The sequence below is a fragment of the Hyla sarda genome, chromosome 9 (genome assembly GCF_029499605.1).
Source record: "Hyla sarda isolate aHylSar1 chromosome 9, aHylSar1.hap1, whole genome shotgun sequence".
Lineage (NCBI taxonomy): Eukaryota > Metazoa > Chordata > Amphibia > Anura > Hylidae > Hyla > Hyla sarda.
Genome location: NC_079197.1, coordinates 164,260,896 through 164,280,274, shown reverse-complemented (window position 1 = coordinate 164,280,274; position 19,379 = coordinate 164,260,896). Strand labels below are relative to the sequence as shown.

General features: G+C 42.0%; 1 protein-coding gene across 1 annotated transcript in view; it reads left to right on the top strand.

The window, feature by feature from the left end:
- The window catches only part of LOC130291983 (mucin-2-like), a 63,264-nt gene extending 50,939 nt beyond the window's left edge, over positions 1 to 12,325 (top strand). The window contains exons 4-6 of the mRNA XM_056541415.1: positions 432 to 7,811; positions 9,086 to 9,195; positions 10,433 to 12,325. Of these exons, the coding sequence (XP_056397390.1) occupies positions 432 to 7,811; positions 9,086 to 9,195; positions 10,433 to 10,507 (7,565 nt within the window). The 3' untranslated portion in view covers positions 10,508 to 12,325. The remainder of the gene's footprint in view (positions 1 to 431; positions 7,812 to 9,085; positions 9,196 to 10,432) is intronic.
- The last annotated feature ends 7,054 nt before the right edge of the window (positions 12,326 to 19,379 follow it).

Sequence of the window (19,379 nt, the reverse complement as noted above, 5' to 3'; positions counted from 1 at the left end):
ATTAAGATTTTTTTTATAGAAGTAATTTACAAATCTGTTTAACTTTCTGGCACCAGTTGATTTAAAAAAAAAAAGTTTTCCTCCGGAGTACCCCTTTAATGATATCCACTGGTGAACACCGCTGACACATCCTACTTTTCACTGATCCTCTGGGATTTCTTTCTCCATTCTTTACGTTATCAACAGTAATTTTTCAGGTGGGGGATTGACGTGTTTGAAAGCTTTTGGATTCTGTTTTCCTTGTGTAAGTAAAGATGTTACGTTAATTATTCCTTCTTATCATACGATAGATATATATATATATATATATATATATATATATATATATAAAGCTACTGTACATACAGCCACGTGAGAATACAAACAATATAAGAATCAATCTAATATAAGTTCCTACTTTATTCAACCATTGTATTTTTTTTGGTACACAGCAACAAACACAGTGACAATGACAACAAGAAAATGCAAACATTCCACTACTTCCACTACCCACTCTTCAACCACTCCGGAGAAGACCACCTCTTCTACTACTAGTAATCCCCCTACCTCGATAAGCACCTCTACAAGAGCAACTAGTAACACAATTAGCAAAAGCACCAATGAAGTCAGTTCCACGGTAAAGCCTACTGTCACTATCAACGAACAGTCAAATAGTACAGTGTCTCTTCCACATACAACTTCTGTTACGGAAACAACTCATTCCATAATGACTGAATCTAGAACTATATTTACTGATGAAACTAGCAAAACCGTAATCCCTAATACTAGAAACAATCCCACTGAGGGTACTACACTTACATATAACCCTATGACTAGCAACAACCTGGAGAAAACAAGTGGTGCACCTTTAACTGTTACGAGTGAAAATAATACTTCTGTCACCAATCCCAATACTAGCACCATTGAACAAAAACATACTACAGTCGTCTTCCCTCTTACTAGTGCCATACCTGAAGAAAATAATACTACATTTAACATTCAGACCACCCCTGAAAAATATACTACAGTCATCTACCCTCTTACTATATCAGAGGAAAATACTTCTACAGTCACCATTCAGACCACCAACAACATCGACAAGCAAGAAAATACTACCGCCTTTTTCCCTGTTACAAGTGACATAGTTGAGGATAACAATACTACCTTCAACATTCAGACCACCACAGATCAAGAACATACTTCAGATGTCTTCCCTGTTTCTAGTGCCTCACCGGAAGACAATAATACGGCAAATACTTTTCTGACCACCAGCAGCATCAATAAACAAGAACATACTACAGATTTCTCCCCTGTTACTAGTGCCATACCTGAGGAAAAAATTTCTACACTCAACATTCAGACCACCCCTGATCGAGAATACACTACAGACATCTTTCCTGACACTAGTGCCATACAGGAGGAAAACTATACAACAGTCAACATTCAAACCACCAGCAACATCCCGGAGCAAGAACATACTACAGAATTTATTCCTGATACTAGTGTCTTGCCCAATGAAAACAATACTACAGTCAACATTGAGACCACCAGCATCATCACTGGTCAAGAAGACACTACAGATGTTTTCCCGGTTACTAGTGCCATACCAGAAGAAAATAATTCTACGATCACTAGTCTGCCCATCAGTAACATCACTGATCAAGAACATACTACAGACTTCTTCCCGGTTACTAGTGCAGTACCAGAGGAAAACAATACTACACTCAACATTGAGACCACCCCTGATCGAGAATACACTACAGACATCTTTCCTGATACTAGTGTCAAACAGGAGGAAAACTATACAACAGTCAACATTCAAATCACCAGCAACGTCCCAGGGCAAGAACATACTACAGAATTTACTCCTGATACCAGTGCCTTACCTGAGGAAAACAATACAACATTGAACATTTATACCACCAGCAACATCCCAGAGCAAGATCATACTACTGACGTCTTTCCTGATACTAGTGCCACACCCCAGGAAAACATTACGACACTCAACATTGAGACCACCAGCATCATCACTGGTCAAGAAGACACTACAGATGTTTTCCCTGTTACTAGTGCCATACCAGAAAAAAATAATTCTACAATCACTATTCTGCCCACCAGTAACATCACTGATCAAGAACATACTACAGACTTCTTCCCTGTTACTAGTGCAGTACCAGAGGAAAACAATACTACACTCAACATTCAGACCACCCCTGATCAAGACTATACTACAGACATCTTTCCTGATACTAGTGTCAAACAGGAGGAAAACTATACAACAGTCAACATTCAAATCACCAGCAACATCCCGGAACAAGAACATACTACAGAATTTATTCCTGATACTAGTGCCTTGCCCAATGAAAACAATACTACAGTCAATATTGAGACCACCAGCATCATCACTGGTCAAGAAGACACTACAGATGTTTTCCCTGTTACTAGTGCATTACCAGAAGAAAATAATTCTACAATCACTATTCTGCCCACCAGTAACATCACCGATCAAGTACATACTACAGACTTCTTCCCTGTTACTAGTGCAGTACCAGAGGAAAACAATACTACACTTAACATTGAGACCACCCCTGATCAAGAATATACTACAGACATCTTTCCTGATACTAGTGTCAAACAGGAGGAAAACTATACAACAGTCAACATTCAAATCACCAGCAATGTCCCAGGGCAAGAACATACTACAGAATTTACTCCTGATACCAGTGCCTTACCTGAGGAAAACAATACAACATTGAACATTTATACCACCAGCAACATCCCAGAGCAAGATCATACTACTGACGTCTTTCCTGATACTAGTGCCACACCCCAGGAAAACATTATGACACTCAACATTGAGACCACCAGCATCATCACTGGTCAAGAAGACACTACAGATGTTTTCCCTGTTACTAGTGCCATACCAGAAGAAAATAATTCTACAATCACTGTTCTGCCCACCAGTAACATCACTGATCAAGAACATACTACAGACTTCTTCCCTGTTACTAGTGCAGTACCAGAGGAAAACAATACTACACTCAACATTCAGACCACCCCTGATCGAGACTATACTACAGACATCTTTCCTGATACTAGTGTCAAACAGGAGGAAAACTATACAACAGTCAACATTCAAATCACCAGCAACATCCCGGAGCAAGAACATACTACAGAATTTATTCCTGATACTAGTGTCTTGCCCAATGAAAACAATACTACAGTCAACATTGAGACCACCAGCATCATCACTGGTCAAGAAGACACTACAGATGTTTTCCCTGTTACTAGTGCATTACCAGAAGAAAATAATTCTACAATCACTATTCTGCCCACCAGTAACATCACCGATCAAGAACATACTACAGACTTCTTCCCGGTTACTAGTGCAGTACCAGAGGAAAACAATACTACACTTAACATTGAGACCACCCCTGATCGAGAATACACTACAGACATCTTTCCTGATACTAGTGTCAAACAGGAGGAAAACTATACAACAGTCAACATTCAAATCACCAGCAACGTCCCGGGGCAAGAACATACTACAGAATTTATTCCTGATACCAGTGCCTTACCTGAGGAAAACAATACAACATTGAACATTTATACCACCAGCAACATCCCAGAGCAAGATCATACTACTGACGTCTTTCCTGATACTAGTGCCACACCCCAGGAAAACATTATGACACTCAACATTGAGACCACCAGCATCGTCACTGGTCAAGAATATACTACAGACTTCTTCCCTATTGCTAGTGCCATACCAGAAGAAAATAATTCTACAATCACTATTCTGCCCACCAGTAACATCACCGATCAAGAACCAACTACAAACTTCTTCCCTGTTACTAGTGCCATACCAGAGGAAAACAATACTACAATTTCTATTAAAACCACTAATATCCCTGACCAAGATCATACTACAGACTTCTTTCCTGATACTAGTGCCACAACCCATGAAAACAATACTACAGTCAACATTGAGACCACCAGCATCATCACTGGTCAAGAACACACTACAGATGTTTTCCCTGTTACTAGTGCCATACCAGAAGAAAATAATTCTAAAATCACTATTCTGCCCACCAGTAACATCACCGATCAAGAACATATTACAGACTTATTCCCTGTTACTAGTGCAGTACCAGAGGGAAACAATACTACAACTTCTATTAAAACGACTACTATCCCTGACCAAGATCATACTGCCGACTTCTTTCCTGATACTAGTGCCACACCCCAGGAAAACATTACGACATTCAACATTGAGACCACCAGCATCATCACTGGTAAAGAATATAGTACAGACTTCTTCCCTGTTACTAGTGCCGTACCAGAGGAAAAGAATACTACAATTTCTATTAAAACCACTAATATCCCTGACCAAGAACATACTACAGACTTCTTTCCTGATACTAGTGCCACAACCCAGGAAAACAATACTACGTTCAACATTGAGACCACCATCATCATCACTGGTCAAGAAGACACTACAGATGTTTTCCCTGTTACTAGTGCCATACCAGAAGAAAATAATTCTACAATCACTATTCTGCCCACCAGTAACATCACCAATCAAGAACATACTACAAACTTATTCCCTGTTACTAGTGCCGTACCAGAAGAAAACAATACTACAAATTCTATTAAAACCACTAATATCCCTGACCAAGAACATACAACAGGTGTCTTTTCTGATACTAGTGCTGCACAGGAGGAAAACTATACAACAGTCCACATTCAGACCACCAGCAACATCACGGAGCAAGAACATACTACAGACTTCTTCCCTGTTACTAGTGCCGCACCACGAGAAAACAACACTACAATCCCTATTAAGAGCACCAATATCCCTGAGCAAGAACATACTACAGACTTTTCTTTTACTAGCATTGCAACAGAAGATAACAATATTACAATGACCACTCCAAGTAGTAGCACCAAAGAGCATATGACAGACTGGAATACGACTGGAAACCAAACAGAAAATTATTATACTACAAAAAACCTCCCTGACACAACTAGTAATGAAGCCATTACTCTCACTGAAAGAACTAGCAAAGAGGAAACAACCGCAGTCTTCACTTCTCTTGCTAACAATGTAACTGAGCCATCCATAGTCTCTGCTACTACAGAGGCCCGAACAAATAACACCCTGACAACAATCCATAAGGTGTCCACCACTCAGCCAACTAGTATGTTACTGACCTCTAGTTTGATTGCTACAACAACCCCTGAAATAACAGTATCCAAGACCACAGCTGTCACAAAGTCAACAACTCTTCTGCTACCACCAGCTTCTGCTGATATTACAGCTAGAGTTACTACAACCACTTCAAGCACAACAGGTACCACCCAGACAACAACCCCTGAGATGCCCACTACTCAACAAATGTCCGCTGATACTACAAATACAAAAACAATCCCTGAGATACCTACTACACAGCCAATAGTAACTACAACCACTCCAAGCACAACAACAAATACCACCCAGACAACAAACCATGAGATGCCTATTACTCAGACGACTTCTCCTGAAACTACAACTAAAGTAACTACAACTACTCCAAGCACTCAAACTACCATCCCGATAACAACCTCTGAGATCTCCACTACTAAGCAAACTTCTACTGATACTACAACTACAGTTACTACAACCACTCCAAGCACAACAACTACCACCCAGACAGCAACCAGTGAGATCCCCACTACTGAGCCAACTTCTCCTGTTACTACAACTACAGTTACTACAACCACTCCAAGCACAACAACTACCACCCAGACAACAACCAGTGAGATCCCCACTACTGTGCCAACTTCTCCTGTTACTACAACTACAGTTACTACAACCACTCCAAGCACAACAATAACTATCACACAGACAACAACCAGTGAGATCTTCACTACTGAGCAAAATTCTCCTGTTACTACAGCTACAGTTACTACAACCACTGAAGGCACAACAACAACTACCACCCCGACAACAACCAGTGAGATACCCACTACTGAACCAACTTCTCCTGTTACTACAACTACAGTTACTACAACCACTGAAGGCACAACAACAACTACCACCCCAACAACAACCAGTGAGATCCCCACTACTCAGCCACCTTCTCCTGTTACTACAACCACTCCAAGCACAACAACTATCACCCAGACAACAACCAGTGAGATCCCCACTACTGAGCCAAATTATCCCATTACTACAGCTATAGTTACTACAACCACTGAAGGCACAACAACAACTACCACCCTGACAACAACCATTGAGATCCCCACTACTGAGCCGACTTCTCCTGTTACTACAACTACAGTTACTACAACCACTGAAGGCACAACAACAACTACCACCCCAACAACAACCATTGAGATCCCCACTACTGAGCCGACTTCTCCTGTTACTACAACTACAGTTACTACAACCACTGAAGGCACAACAACAACTACCACCCCAACAACAACCAGTGAGATCCCCACTACTGAGCCAAATTCTCCTGTTACTACAGCTACAGTTACTACAACCACTGAAGGCACAACAACAACTACCACCCTGACAGCAACCAGTGAGATCCCCACTACTGAGCCAATTTCTCCTGTTTCTACTACTACAGTTATTACAACCACTCCAAGCACAACAACTACCACCCAGATAACAACCAGTGAGATCCCCACTATTCAGCCAACTTCTCCTGTTACTACAGCTACAGTTACTACAACCACTCCAAGCACAACAACCACCACCACCCCGACAACAACCATTGGGATCCCCACTACTGAGCCAAATTCTCCTGTTACTACAGTTACAGTTACTACAACCACTGAAGACACAAGAACCACTACCACCCCGACAACAACCAATGAGATCCCCACTATTGAGCCAAATTCTCCTGTTACTACAGCTACAGTTACTACAACCACTGAAGACACAACAACCACTACCACACCGACAACAACCAGTGAGATCCCCACTACTCAGCCAACTTCTCCTGTTACTACAACTACAGTTACTACAACCACTGAAGGCACAACAACAACTACCACCCCGACAACAACCAGTGAGATCCCCACTACTCAGCAAATTTCTCCTGTTACTACAACCACTCCAAGCACAATAACAATCACCCAGACAACAACCAGTGAGATTCCCACTACCGAGCCAAATTCTCCTGTTACTACAGCTACAGTTACTACAACCACTGAAGGCACAACAACTACCACTCCGACAACAACCATTGAGATTCCCACTACTGAGCCAAATTCTCCTGTTACGACAACTACCGTTACTACAACCACCGAAGGCACAACAACAACTACCACCCCGACAACAACCAGTGAGATACCCACTACTCAGCCAACTTCTCCTGTTACTACAACCACTCCAAGCACAACAACTACCACCCAGACAACAACCAGTGAGATCCCCACAATTCAGCCAACTTCTCCTGTTACTACAGCTACAGTTACTACAACCACTCCAAGCACAACAACAGCAACCAGTGAGATCCCCACTACTCAGCCAACTTCTCCTGTCACTACAACTACAGTTACTACAACCACTGAAGGCACAACAACAACTACCACCCCGACAACAACCAGTGAGATCCCCACTACTCAGCCAACTTCTCCTGTCACTACAACTACAGTTACTACAACCACTGAAGGCACAACAACAACTACCACCCTGACAACAACCAGTGAGATACCCACTACTCAGCCAACTTCTCATCTTACTACAACTACAGTTACTACAACCACTGAAGGCACAACAACAACTACCACCCCTACAACAACCCCTGAGACTTCCACCGTTATAAATTCATCAGGTAAGTTCACATACATTATATGTTTCAGTGCTTGTAAAGCAATAAATGTCAAAAAAAATTTACATATATTAGTAAATAAAGTTATTGGGGGAGATTTATCAAAATCTGTCCAGAGGAAAAGTTGTTGAGTTGCCCATAGCAACCAATCAGATCACCTCTTTCATTTTTTAAAAGGCCTCTGCAAAAAGAAAGAAGAGATCTGATTGGTTGCTATGGGCACCTCAGTAACTTTTCCTCTAGACAGGATTTGATTATTCTCCCCCATTATCTTTCCTTTTTATGTTTTCCTTCTGCTTCGAATCAAAACTGTCTACTAATACGACACACTTGTACTATTCAATGTCATTCTTGCCCATATTTGCTCTGATGGAGTGCACCCACATAAACTTTAGATTTCCTTTATGGTCCACCATGGGGACAGGTGTCCAAACTTATGATTAAAGGGGTTGTCTGGAAAATTATTTTTATATTTAAAAGAGTTCATGGTGGGATGAATTAAACAAGTAGTCACCTGCTACTGATCCTCAGCAGGGGCCATTCTGATGGTGCTGGTTGCTACAGAGTGCTGCCCTTAGCCCATATTGACCCATCTCAGCCAGTTTTTGACTGTGGGGGTCCTTTCTACATGGTCAAGTAAAGAGCACGAAGTGCTCAGCAGCCGGAACTAGCAGGGGATTGGCAGCAGGTGAGGAAATTTTTTTGTTTTGTTTAGTATTTTTATTTTTATCAAGATTTTTTTAAATAAAAAATTTAAACTTGGCAGCCCCCTTAGGTAAAGTGCCTCTTCACTTAAAGGGGTACTTCGGTGGAAAACTATAAAAAAAAAAAAAAAAATGAACTGAAAGTTAAACAGATTTTTAAATTACTTCTATTGAAAAATCTTTACCCTTCCAGTGCTTTTTAGCAGCTGTATGCTACAGAGGAAATTCTTTTCCTTTTGAATTTATTTTCTGTCTTGTCCACAGTGCCCTCTGCTGACACCTCTGTTAGTGTCAGGAACTGTCCAGAGCAGCATCAGTTGGCAATGGGGATTTTCTCCTGCTCTGGACAGTTTCTGATACAGGCATCAGGTGTCAGCAGAGAGCACTGTGGACAAGACAAAAAATAATTTTAAATAGAAATCATTTACAAATCTGTTTAATTTTCTGGCACCAGTTGATTTAAAAAAAAAAATCATTTTTCCACTGGAGTACCCCTTTAAATACTAGATACCTAACTAAAGTAAAATCTGTGGGGGAAAAGAACTCTTATTTAATTTTGTTCAATTCTACCAGGTACCAGTCAATCTACACAGGGGAGTTCTGGTCTTCCGTTTTGGGCCATCATTCTCATTTGCTTGGCTGTGGTCCTGGCTCTCACCTGTCTAAGCTGCATCATCTACGCGGTAAGTATAAAGACAAACACAACACATCGGCAACTATAGATCACCCATTAGGAAGTGTACAATTTTTCTGGAGACATTAAAAGGTACCTGAGTTTTCACAATTCCCTAGAACATGTGAAAAGTTTTGATCAGTGAGTCTTAGTGTTCAGACCCCAACTGATCACTAGATCTATCAGGAAGAAGGGCACAACAAAGTGGGACTCCTCCCCTGAGCATGTGCGATGAGACAACCCCATAGTGTTACATTAAGAGGTCCCCTTGGTCAGACAGCCAGGAGATAACGTGCTTAGTGCAGTCTTTCCCCACTCGATCTAGCAATTGGACGGGGGGGTAAGCACCCTGACCCCGACCGATCAAAACTTTTGACATGTCCCAACAACAGTGTTGGGTCCTCCAGATTTAAGAGACGTTCCTTGTAGCCATTTTTTGCACAGATAAAAAGATTCCTTGGTTTTCTAAGCTAAGCAACCCCTTTAACTTGTGCAACCAATTTTTGGATTTCCCAATGTATGTAAAAAAAAAATAAGAAGAAAATGTGCAAATGGTCTTTATTTCACAAATACTACCTTTTTGTGTATACAATTGTTACAATCAACGTGTGATCGGAAAAGATAACTGTTTGCCGACAGCTATATAAAATGTATGGCCAGTTTAACATATCACTGCAGGATCGGAACAAATATAGAGTTTCTTTTTTTGTAAGAAGTCATATAAGTCTTCAACGGATCTCCAAAAACCGTAGAAAATTGTTTTTTTTTAGGCTATTTGTGAAGTTGCTTCAGTTTTTTTCATTTTACGTCCACTAGAGCTGTAAAAGAAAAAAACAGATACTTAGCAAAAGTAAACAATTCCCTATAACAAGTCTTAGGCTGGGTTCACATATGTCCGCATTCCGGCATAGGTGAACACAGCCTAGATCTTGACGCAACTGATGCCATAACTGATGATTGTATGACATCCAGCGTTCATTGTTTCTGGATGCCACACAGAGGAATGCAGCAAGCTCCGTTCCCCTGTCCGGTGATGTCCGGCATGTCCAACCATCTGGCAGTCAAAATTGAGATGCTGCATGGATGTGAACTGTCCCATTCAAATGAATGGAGTCAGTTCTAGCATCAGTTTCCCATATGTCGGACATATGTGAACCCAGCTTTATACAGGGAATGTCGGTGGAATCACAAGCAAACTACAAGATATGAATGGAAAATATGAAATAAATTATCCCCTTTATTTCCAGATTACGCGATTGTGTAGAAGGAGAAGGCGACCCACAGTGTACGTGGTCAATGAGGACTTCCAGAATCCATTCTAAAGGACTTAACCTTTTATAAAAAGTCATATAGTACCGTGGTGGAAAAAAAGAGAAAGTGCAGGAAAAAACAGCAAATCTAAAAAGTCTTCTCCAGGGGCACAAAGTCGGGGTCGGCCGAATTCAACGTACCACATGATCTCTTATCTTAGTAGTCTTATGAGTATGTTGGAAACATGTTCTTTAGTCTGAAAAGGAGAAGCCATGTGGCCTATGTTCTCCACCTCATCCAGTCCAGGAACATCTGAAGATGACATCTGACAAATGCGATCGCCAGTCACATACGATGGAAGAGCCTGTAGAGGATCGTTTATGCTTCAAAATACCCTTTTTCCCTCTGCATGTAGAAGGGTGGGGAGTGAATTCAGAAGGACATGTTAAAATATTTTTTGTTTTGTGTGCCTCTACAGAGATTTTTTTGATTTGACTTCTCAATCGAAGGCATTTTAGACTTTCTTGCTGTCTGTATGGATTTCGGACCGCTGCTGTCAATCTTGTGCATGTTCTACCCATTTTGCACAGTATTTAGGGTGTCAAGAGAAAACAACATGGCCACAATGAGTCTTGAAATGTACTAAAGATGTGCACTTTTTTGCCGCAAATGCCACATTATTAGGGGCATGGACATCAGCTACAAGGTCTCAAAAGAAAGAGAAATATTTGATGCCACCAATGTTACTGTGATAAACATAAGCAAGCCATGTGGCCTATAGAGAGAAGCTTAAGGTGGTCCCATCTAGTGGTAACATTTGAGGCTTCTAGGTCACAATTCAAAACCTATAACACAGCTTCCCCACTCCTCCTAAATGTGTAGTATCGTTTATAGCTCTTGTCCTTCATATTGGGTACAGGGACCTTTTGGGGCAGCTCTGGTTTTAGGGTCTGGTGCTACTACAACCACTGTACGTCCTTGATCACATCCCGTTTGCTACTTCATAGTAAGAAACTGTGCAGGAACAGAGTAACTGCATTGTTAACAAAGTTGTAAGGAATAGATGGGCATGTGAACCCAACATCACAATGGGTATCCTAGTTCAATATTTTATATGGGGTCCCATGCATTAATTAGAGGGCATCATGGGCCAAGAGTCTAGGGGTCGCTACATCATTGGCGACCTAGTAGGCCTCCTGTTCTACCTTCCATGATGGTTCGTCGTCGGCCACATATGTCTGTGGTTCTATGTGTCTCCATAATACCAACAGACTTAACTTAAAAGGGACATGCATAAAAGTTTCCAAGGAGGTACAAAGGAGGTCAAATGGGGAGGAAATATGGCAGACCCCATTAATTGTTTTGCCTGGAGGCCTCCACCAACCTTAATACGACTTTGATGGCCTTCCTCTCTTCTTTATACTCAATACCAACCCAAACATGGCAGCCATGTCAACAAATCATTTTTTCCTGAAGGTGCAATAAAAAAAATATTCATATATATCACCTGCACTATATTATCACTTTAATTATAATGTTTTGTACAAAAAGATATATATATTCTGAGGTTGTTGCCAGACTAAGCTGGGCTGAGTGTGGCAGACATTACCTTGGTTGGTATAGGATGTTGATGTAAATATGTTATCTATCTGTTATCTCTCGTTCTGCACGTCTTATATAGCTGGCTATGTACAATGAGCTGCAATCTATTTATTTAAGTCATTATTTGTAAATTCAATTAAATTATTTGTGCAAAAAATATGACATATTTATTTGACAAAATGATTTACTTACATTTGTAAAATAAAAAAGATTATAATTTCCCAAAAATTTGTAGGTGATGAGACAGGTTACTGTTTGTACAGTCCTTTTAATGTTCAACTACACTACACCTAAATAAAAAAAACTATGCATAACTGGTATCAATGCATCATGATGACTCATACTATAAAATTACGGTAACTTGTTATCTGCCCTGTACAGTAAACAAAGCTAAAAAAAGAACGCCTGTACAAAGAAAGGTAGAATAGCCTTCCAAAAACAGAGTTATAAAGTAATCAAAAAGTCCTAGGTACCACCAAAATTGTACCATATAAACTTGGTAATGCAAATGTCACAACACCACGGGTGGAAGGAAGGTGGGATGTTTTTTTCGTGATGCCAGGGTACTGTTAACCTACATGGTCCACAAATTAGATAGCATATCCTGGGCCAAGAGTGAGAACAAGGATGATACCGATGGAAGGTTAGATAACTATCTTTACTGTTGCAGGAATTAGTAAATCCGTGACAGTACAGACTTTGGTTCAGAGTGCAGTGCAGAGTGAACTGGGATAGCGTGTTACCTTGCTGGGATTTGTAGTTGCTGAGACTTGAGATTAAATGGCAACCCACTCTAGACTGACTGAAGAGAATGTTTTCTACAGAAATGTTATGCTCACGCTAGGCTTTGACTTTCACCTGAGCAAGGTGGTGTTCACCTGGTTCACTCTGCAGCATTCCCTTAAAAAGACAGCAACAAAATTCACCACAACACAACACAGTGCAATATAACTATATATAAGATGGAGTAGTGGGTCCCACGCAGTAGCGACGATGGTGCCCTTGCCAATCTTTAGCCCACAGGGTGACATCCTGTGCTGGGACACCACACAAATATTGTAGCAAGTGGGGGGGGGGGAAAAACATGCAAAGATATTTTTTATTTTTTTGCTCAATGAAGAAGCGATTGCCGTGAACAATATACATTATATATTCATGCACATGTCTTATTCCCTGTCACTCCAGGTACAGATATATATTTATTCAATCTCCATAAAGTCAACGCCTCGGCTAATTTCATGCTTTGCACAAGAGAGATTGCTTCCAAGAGTTGTTTGCACAAGGCTTGGCGCCGAGATATGATGTCATGAAGACGAAGATATTTGTGTGTTTATTACCACAGAACACAAATAGTATAGATTATGATCTCCACAGTGGAGTATGTGCAAATATGTACTAAAACTTCTCAATGACTGAGCGTATGAATGGGCAGATAGAGCGCTCCGTCTTGTTGAGTCCACTCCAAAGTCAATGTCAACTAATGTATGGATGGTAAATGGCACTTGAATTGTACAGTTACTTGGGATGGGGGCAGAAATTAGCGGTCAAGGATGTTTTGTTACTAGGTAGATTTGTTTATTTACACAAGGCGTGAGAACTGGCCAGAAAATATTTCAAGAGTTATTTCTGGAGGAGGCATCATAGGTTGAAGTAACATAGATGGTGTTGCACACAGTAGTCCCTCAAGTTACAATATTAATTGGTTCCAGGACGACCATTGTGGCCCTCATTTACTTAGAAAATCGGGTTGTAAGTCTATCTTGCTTTTTCCCCTGGTATTTATTATTATGTCGCATCCTGTTTGTCGCACGTGGGTTTTGTAGGTTTTCGTTTCCAACTCCTCTGAGTTGTCGTGAAAAAATCCACAACAATTCAACAAATTCGGGTTGGAAACCTTTATAAATACGTGGGAAAGCTCAGAAATGTCGGGTTACGCCCCTTTTTCGGGTTTGGGAGAATCCACATCGGGTCCATCGGGAAAAATGTCGCAGACTGGCGCACGATGTCTGCGACATGTCGCAGACAAAGATGCGCCAGAAAAACCCGACAAAATAAGTCGGGTTTAGAATAGTAAATGAGGGCCAGTGTTTTGAAAGAAACCATTGAATGTTGAGTCCATAACTCTATGGGAACCTGGTAATTGGTTCTGAATCCCCCAAAATGTCATCCACAAATAGGAAAAAGTGAGGATTAAGCAAAAATAAGTAGATAACTAATATAGATAAAGCAAATCCTTCCATATAAAAGTGATAAAGATCTGCTGGGAGCTGGAATCACTGTCTATGTAGAGGACAGGAGCTTCTTCAGGGTCCGGTACAGTACACAGTGTCCTAAAAAAGTAACATGGAGCCGCCCTCACCTGGTGTCCAAAGGAGCAGCTAACACTGGTACAGGTAAAGAGTACAGAACATGTAATACCTCCCTGTACTGTAGGGGGCGCTACCAGACACCAGTCAGTGCATACACTTCAGTAATACAGGTAAAGAGTAGTACAGAACATGTAATACCTCCCTGTACTGTAGGGGGCGCTATCAGACACCAGTCAGTGTATACACTTCAGGGATACAGGTGATTTACCAGTGAATGCCCGTTCTGATTGGTCAGTTCTTCCGGCCATTGACATGTTTCACAGATCTGGACTTAGGCTGCAATGGTCCAGAAAAAAAACCTTTGTATGTTGACGCTATTGTAAGTTGAGGGATCGCTGATCACTGTACTGTTAGATATTATGGGGGGTTGTCTGATTTGGCAATAACTCTTTATTGGAAAGGTTCCTAGAAAATAGGTTGTTCACACAAAGTGATTCTGCTTGGACTCATATTGATCAGATATAATCTTCAGGGTAATATTTTAACATGTGTTTAATTTTTCTGCAGCACCTCCTCAGGTGAAATTAGGAATTACAATATCTACCTAAAATCAGTAGGCTGTGCATATAATCATGGGCAGACAGGCCCTCCAAAGACAGATGCTCTTTAGGATGATATATGAGGGTCGGACTAACTATCATCTAAAATGCCCTCATAGGCTTTCTAGACACTTCTACATGTATACTCTTCCATTTAGAATAGAGTTCTTACATTGTTCACCCTTATCTTCCTGTTAACCTAAAATACTATAATTGTGACGCACAGTTGTTGATGGTCACACTCCAATACTGAAAGTAACAACTAACACACACACCCCTTACAACACACAATTCAAAATGGCTGCAGCGATACAACAGTCCAATCATTACGGCCCAGTTTTTGACATACTTACTAGGAAAGGTGAAGCACTTTTATAAAAACATCAAGTTCTCTTACAATTAATCAGAAGAATATCAAGTCCCAGCAATGTCTATTCCCTCCTTATTGCAAAAACTTTAAGGTAATACCAAGATTCTTCTTCAAGATGCCTCATTAAATGGTACTCCGCCCCTAGACATCTTGTCCCCTATCCAAAGGATAGGGGATAAGATGTCTGATCGCGTGGGTACCGCAGATGGGGACCCCCCGCGATATCTGCTTCGGCACCCCAGACATCCGGTGCACAGAGCGAACTTCGTTCCATGCCGGATGACTGGCAATGCGGGGCGGAGGCTTGTGATGTCACGCCCCTTCCCATAGACTTGCATTGAGGGGGTGTGGCCGTGAAGTCACGAGCCTTGGCGCAGCACCCAACGCTTCAAACAAACGCAGGGTGCAGCAGGGAGATCGCTGGGGTCCCTCACAATCAGACATCTTATTCCCTATCCTTTGGGTAGGGGATAAGATGTCTAGGGGCGGAATACCCCTTTATGGTGTAATGAGGCATATATGGAGTAGGGGACGTTCCTCGAAGTAGTGTTCTGTGGGTGACTCTTGGGATTCTGGATACTTGAAGGCTAGACTCACACTACGGAATTTCCACCTCCAATTCCGCTTTGAAATTGCAGGCAGAAATTCCGCTTACTAAAATGCATAGTGTAGTGAATGGGTTTCCGTTCACAAATTCCCACTTGGGAATTTGTGAACGGAAAATCGACTTGGAAATTTCGGTCTGAAGAATGGCGTTGCTCATTCTTCAGGCGTAAATACTCGAGGAATACATTGCAGTCTATTGGAGACTGCAGTGCCCGCACGGTCCTAGCGCCGACTGATCCAGTAGGCGCTGGCCGCACTTGGAATCTCCAGGCGGAAACTTTCTGCCCGGAGATTCCGTAGTGTGAACCTAGCCTAAGGCTGGGTTCACACTGCAGAATTTCTGGGCAGAATTTCTGCCAGAGATCGAGCCGGCGACACTAGGACCAAGCAGACTGCATTGCTGCCCCCATAGACTGCAATGCATTTCTGGGTGGATCTTTTGGAAGATCTGCTCAGAAATGCATAGCCATCTATGGGGACGGCAATGTAGTCCACGCGGTCCTAGTGCCGCCAGCTCGATCTCCGGCAGAAATTCTGCCCAGAAATTCCACAGTGTGAACCCAGCCTTAGGGTCTATTCATTCAGCAGAATTTCCGCTAGGGGAATTCCACCTCAAATTAAAGCCCATAGACTTCTATAGGATTCTGCACTCCCATTCACACTTCTGAATTTCCGCTTGCGGAATTCCGCTTGCGGAATTCCGCAAGTGGAAATTTAGAAGTGTGATTGGGAGTACGGAATCCTGTAGAAGTCTATGGGCTTTAATTTGAGACGGAATTCCCCAAGCGGAAATTCTGCCATGTGAATAGACCCTGAGAGTTGGTTCACATGTATGTATTTTTGCTGCAGACTTCAATGGGTAGCAAAATCTGCTACAGCAAATCTGCAGAAGATCTGCCGCAAAGATACGCACCCTGTGTACGTACCCTAAAGGTGATGTTGCTCCAGGATGATCACATCTCCTCAGTAAGAGCTAGTGGGCTTTTAGGCCTTTCTCTGTGTCTAACTCCTGGTTATATTATTCTAACTTCCCCTTCCTACAGAACCCCCTGCCCAAATTATTGTCCAGCTAATCCATCTTTTTCTCTACAACTCCTTCTCCAGATGGTAGAGGCACCAAGAGGTACTGGGACGTGTGTCAGCATTGCAGTCCAGTACTGATGCCGGCAATTGTCAATCTCAGCTCGGCATCGGCTATAGTATTCGGTGCACATTTTGCACCCCTCCAGGGGTTACATATTTCATTTTAATGTGTTTGTAGTACTCCACTGATGCCAGTAAGTTAAAAAGATTTGTTAATTACTTTAATTTAAAAAAAAATCTTAATCCTTCCAGTACTTATCAGCTGTTGTAAATTCCAGAGGAAATTCTTTTCTTTTTGAATTTCCTTTCTGTCTGACCACAGTGCTGACACCTCTGTCCATTTTAGGAACTGTCCAGAGTAGGAGCAAATCCCCATAGCAAACCTCTCCTGCTCTGGACAGTTCCTGACATGGACAGAGGTGTCCATGAAAGGAAACTCAATGAAAGGAAACTCAAAAAGAAAAGAACTTCCTGTGGAGCATACAGCAGCTGAGAAGTACTGGAAGGATTAAGATTTTTTTTTATAGAATTAATTTACAAATCTGTTTAACTTTCTGGCACCAGTTGAATAAATAAAAAATATTTTCCAGGGGAGTACCCCTTTAACATCTATCGTATTTCAATTATCCTCTGCCAAGGTAAAGACTCCCCTTCACCCGTACCCTGCATAAGGTCTATATTTCTGTAACTAATGTACCCACCAATGGAGTCCAACAATAGTACATTTTTCCACCCATCCAGTTTTATCCATTTTCATATGGAAATCCCTAAGGCTAAGTTTCCTCTTTTCTGGCAGTTTTTGGAATACCGCCACTGCAGTTTTTGAGCCAAAGTCAGAAGTGGATCCATAAGGGAGGAGAAATGTAAGTCCTTCCTTTAGGGTACGTTCACACGAGCGGATTTTCGCATCGTATTTTGCTGCGGATCCGCTGGTGAAGGCCCGCTCTATGCTGTTTTTACATGTGCCTGCTGGCAGTGGCAATACGCCGCTACGAGCAGACACACTGCGATGTGCGAGTCGCAGTATACTCGCACATCGCGGGAGCTCTCTGCCTAGCTCAGAGCAGGGAGAGCGGCCGCAATGTGCGAGTAATCCGCGCACATCGCTGCAGGGTGTCTGCTCGTATTGCCGCTACATTGCCGCACATGTAAAGACAGCATAGTGTACACAAGAGTTGTCCGGCACTACGAGGGTACTAGGAGGCACTGGGTGGGGGTGGATGACAACTGCTGGGTGCGGACGTGTGGTGGTGCTCTGGATAGTATAATGGTGTAATCTTCATGTGCATACAAGAAAAGAAAGAAATACCGGCAACTCACCAACTTCACTTAATCCGTCTTCTTCATTGGAATGAATACTCACGTAAGGTAATAGGGAGGGGATGAATGACAGGGGGGGAACCACAGGCGACAAGCTCCGTTTCGTACTCAATTAGTACTTCATCCGGCCAATGGCCGGATGAAGTACTAATTGAGTACGAAACGGAGCAGTGGTAGATATCCAAAAACTGCCAGAAAAAAAACCAAGTGGAAACCCAGCCTGACCCCCATGGCTTAGCCAACATAAAGAACTGTTTACTTGTGTTTTTCATGGTATCGAGCCTCGGTTCTGAAGTAATGCTCTTGATGCTTGACACAAACTCTCCCATTGTTCCAATGTCGAAACTGCTTTTCATCATATTCCTCTTACCGTCAACCTTTCTAAACCTCTTAACTTTACTTCCTCTATTATAAACCCTTCCTTTATACTGTACTTGTTCCGACTGTTCACCAGAATAGACGTAGAAAGAGGACTTTTTATATCTTGTAAATAGTGAACGATCGTTCTTTGTGAGAACAGTTCTTACAGTTTAACCCCTTAAGGACACAGCCCATTTTGACCTTAAAGGGGTACTCCAGTGCTTAGACATCTTATCCCCTATCCAAAGTTTATGCTTAAAACTTAAATTTATACATCCTATCCCCTATTACGGGGATCCCCACGATCTCCCTGCTGCACCCGACATTCGTTTAGAGCATCGGGTGCAGTGCCGGAGTGCTGGAGGCTCGTGATGTCACGGCCGCGACCCGCTCATGGCCTCATGGCCACTCCCCCTCAATGCAAGTCTATGGGAGGGGGCGTGAGTACCATCACACCCCCTCCCATAGACTTACATTGAGGGGGCATGGCTGTGAGGTCATGGGCGGAGCACGGCCGTGACGTAACGAGCCTCCAGCACTCCGGCACTGCACCCGACGCTCTAAACGAATGTCGGGTGCAGCAGGGAGATCGTGGGGATCCCCGTAATAGGGGATAAGATGTATAAATTTAAGTTTTAAGCATAAACTGTTTAAATTATTTTATTATTTATTTTTTTATTTATAGATTTATTTA